General features: G+C 47.0%; 1 protein-coding gene across 1 annotated transcript; it reads left to right on the top strand.

The window, feature by feature from the left end:
- Window positions 1-205: 205 nt before the first annotated feature.
- LOC8025821 (protein O-linked-mannose beta-1,4-N-acetylglucosaminyltransferase 2) lies at window positions 206-2,428 on the top strand. The gene has a single exon (XM_002399253.4). The coding sequence runs from the start codon at window positions 502-504 to the stop codon at window positions 2,179-2,181; it is 1,680 nt and encodes a 559-aa protein (XP_002399294.3). The 5' UTR covers window positions 206-501; the 3' UTR covers window positions 2,182-2,428.
- Window positions 2,429-3,110: the final 682 nt, after the last annotated feature.

The raw sequence follows: 3,110 nt of genomic DNA, 5'->3' as shown, positions 1-3,110 counted from the left end.
GATGGCCATGATGGCGCTGAACTGACTGAAGCGAAGGCTAGCTGGCTGTAAGCGAATTTAGAGATATAAAAACAAAATTACTTTGTCAGCAATTGTTTTATACGACTACTTCTCAATTTCTAAAAATAGATGCCTGCCCAACTAACATTTCTGAGAACTTCAGTCAAATTTAGCCGGATCAATTCAAGAATTCCAATCCAATCCAATCCATCCTTCTCATTTGGCTGTATTATTTAGGGCTGTAAAGTGGTTAAGTCGTTAAGTTGTTGGCGTGATTTTTGCTTCTTCTGTTTATTTAATTTTGCCTTCTTCCGGGCCCTGATGAGCCCGAAAGTCACTTGAAAAATGTTGACTACATCTGAAGTTGATCTGTGTGCCGTATCGCCGTGTCCAGGTGTCCAGGTTCGGGCTTTTGCGAACGCCCGTAGGGATGTTGACATGTGAGCTCACCCGTGCGCCCGTGCTACGATGAAGCCGCGAACATGACTTAACATCGCAAATATGAACGTGATGTGGCCAGATTACAGGCACGCTCTTGGGTTATTTGTGTACTTATCAGTATGCCAGTTAATCGTGTACTACTGGAACCACAAGGCCTGGCTTTACGATCCAACTTCGTCTCTCGAGGACAGGTCGAGTTCCGCCTGGTGCCGCGGTTCGCATCACACCGAAAGGACGTGTACTTTTAGAAACCTGTGCTTTCGAAGTGACACAGGGGATTTTGTATTCTTTCATGGCGAGCGTACAACGATGCTTGGGAATCTGGACAGCGGACACAATCCCGCGCTTGCGGATTTGTCATCCGTCAACGACCACGGTGCTTTTTATTTTACGTTCGTCGACGCTCCTTTGGCAGCGCGGGCACAGTTTGATGTTAAAGACATACACACCGACACGATTGTCATGAGTCGCTTTAACCCAGATAACTTGATGCACGTGTTCCACGACGACCTCATTCCAATATTTGCAACGGCTCGAGAACATCGTGGCTGCAGCACCGGCGAAGAGGTGTCCAACTGCCTCGACAACTTGACATTGTTTTTTACAGATAATAGGCCGAAAGGACCGTATTGGTACCTCTATCAAGTTCTTACGAAAGACCTGCTGTTGGTACCACCTTCCAAAACAACACAGCTGTACTGCTTCAACAAAGCGATTGTGGGTTTGCAGAAACAGAGCACATGGTACCAGTATGGCTTTAGAATGCCACAGGGACCTCTTGAAAGAAATCTCCAATCGGCCGGCAAGGAAATTAAGCTGTTTACGAAAGAATTCCTGAAAATGCTCAACATACAACCATCTCTGTCGGTGGAGGCCGGTTATGCCGTAATTGTATCGAGGAGCAGGAACAGACTGATTTTGAACGAGGAGGAGCTGCTGGACATGGTAAAAACGCACGCAGCTCTGGTGCCGGTCGTCGTAGACCTTGAGAGACAGGCTCTGTCCAAAGTCCTACAATTGCTGGTGGGGGCCAAGTTGCTCGTTGCCATGCATGGTTCGGCCCTCATTTTGTCCATGTTCATGAAGCCAGGTGGGGTAGTCTTGGAAATGTTCCCTTACGGCATAAATCCCAACCAGTACACGCCTTACAAGACTCTGGCCACCTTGCCAGGGATGAATCTTGTCTACAAGTCCTGGAGGAACACGAACCTGAGCAACTCCGTTCCCCATCCGGAGTACGAACCACACCTCGGAGGGATATTGCACCTCCCCGTCGAACAACGGGACAAGATACTGCACAGCAGTCAAGTGCCGCTGCACCTGTGCTGTGAAAACCCAGAGTGGCTCTTTCGAATCTACCAGGACACTATCGTGGACTCGTCCATCATTCCAGTGCTCGTGCAGGTTAAAGCCACAAAGGCACTAGACAATGAGGGTCCAACAAGGGCTATGTCTCCGGGCCCAGTTTTAGATATCAAATGTGCCATAAAAGAACTGCCTCAAAAGCGTAGACTCCTACATGTTTCTTGGGCAAAGCCATGGAATGTGGAGTTTGTTGGTTTTAGTAGCTGCATGTATGAAGTTTGGCTGCAAAGCGACAGTCGAGTGCAAACCTTCCGGGTTGAATCTATGAAGTACTCCAACCTTACGACAGAAAACGGGTTTCAGGTATGGATTAAAGCCATCTGTGATGGGAATTCGGGACCTTTCAATGTGTTTCCGGCCCACTGCAGGTTGTGAGATAGTGTACCTTGCACATGCTGTGGTTCCCGATGTATTGGCGTCTGGGTGAAATCTCAGTGACACCCTCTTATGGTTCCTGACTGCGACGTGATGGCCAGGTTCTGTCTCAACGGTAATGATCCTGGCTACTTATCATCAGTTGCGAACGAGTTTGGTGGTGTGTGTAGAGAGCATAGTGGGAAAATTCCAACATTACCCTTACTCTCGTGGATCAAAGCAGAATAAATCCTTCTTAGCCCTTTGAGTGCTGGGTTTTTTTCGGCCCAGCAATCCCCCTGTGCCGTTTTTTTTTAACTGCACGAACAAATTTATTTTGGGCGTAATAATATGTTTACATGCTTCAATGTGTATGTTCATCTAAAGAATACATATCTTTTAAACTCCGGAAGACGACGAGCCAAGACTGTGAAGAATAGGAGTGAAGTCACCTGTAGGTCCACTTGTAGCCAGTGTCGAGTTTTTTTTTTCTTTTTGAGTAGCCTCTCTGGTGGCGTCGAGTCGTCGTCGCTTTCGTCACTCTCCAAATAACACTCGGTTTCACTGTCATCAGATTCTGAATTCATTAGAAGTTCCTGTATTTTTAGCATCCGTCAAGGAGCGTGAAGTCAAAGCATGTGCGTTCGCCATTGGAAAAGATTGTCGACGCGGAAACGCATACGGAAGTTGCCTTTACAAAAAATCTCCACTTGCCGTCAAGAGGCGAAACGACCGCTCAAAACATTGATTCAATTGGTTGTCCATAGATGGCGCTTCTTGTTCAGAAGAATATTAGAAAACGCAAGCTAGACAGAGGTTCATACTCTCGCATCAGGGATATCAATTAGAGGGAGATGATGCGATACAATATATAGGAGCAGTGATGGAGGAGAAATTTCGGGAACGGTTACATGTGGAAGATAGGAGAACCGAAGGAAGTAGGAGTCCAG

This window comes from Ixodes scapularis, unplaced genomic scaffold, assembly GCF_016920785.2.
Source record: "Ixodes scapularis isolate PalLabHiFi unplaced genomic scaffold, ASM1692078v2 PGA_scaffold9__187_contigs__length_104089568, whole genome shotgun sequence".
NCBI lineage: Eukaryota > Metazoa > Arthropoda > Arachnida > Ixodida > Ixodidae > Ixodes > Ixodes scapularis.
Note: the sequence above shows the minus strand (reverse complement) of the source record. Positions and strands in the feature narration are given on the sequence as shown.

Bases quoted from the DNA above. Each gene is read 5' to 3' on its own strand.
- LOC8025821 (XM_002399253.4), top strand. From the start codon at position 502: ATGAACGTGATGTGGCCAGATTACAGGCACGCTCTTGGGTTATTTGTG.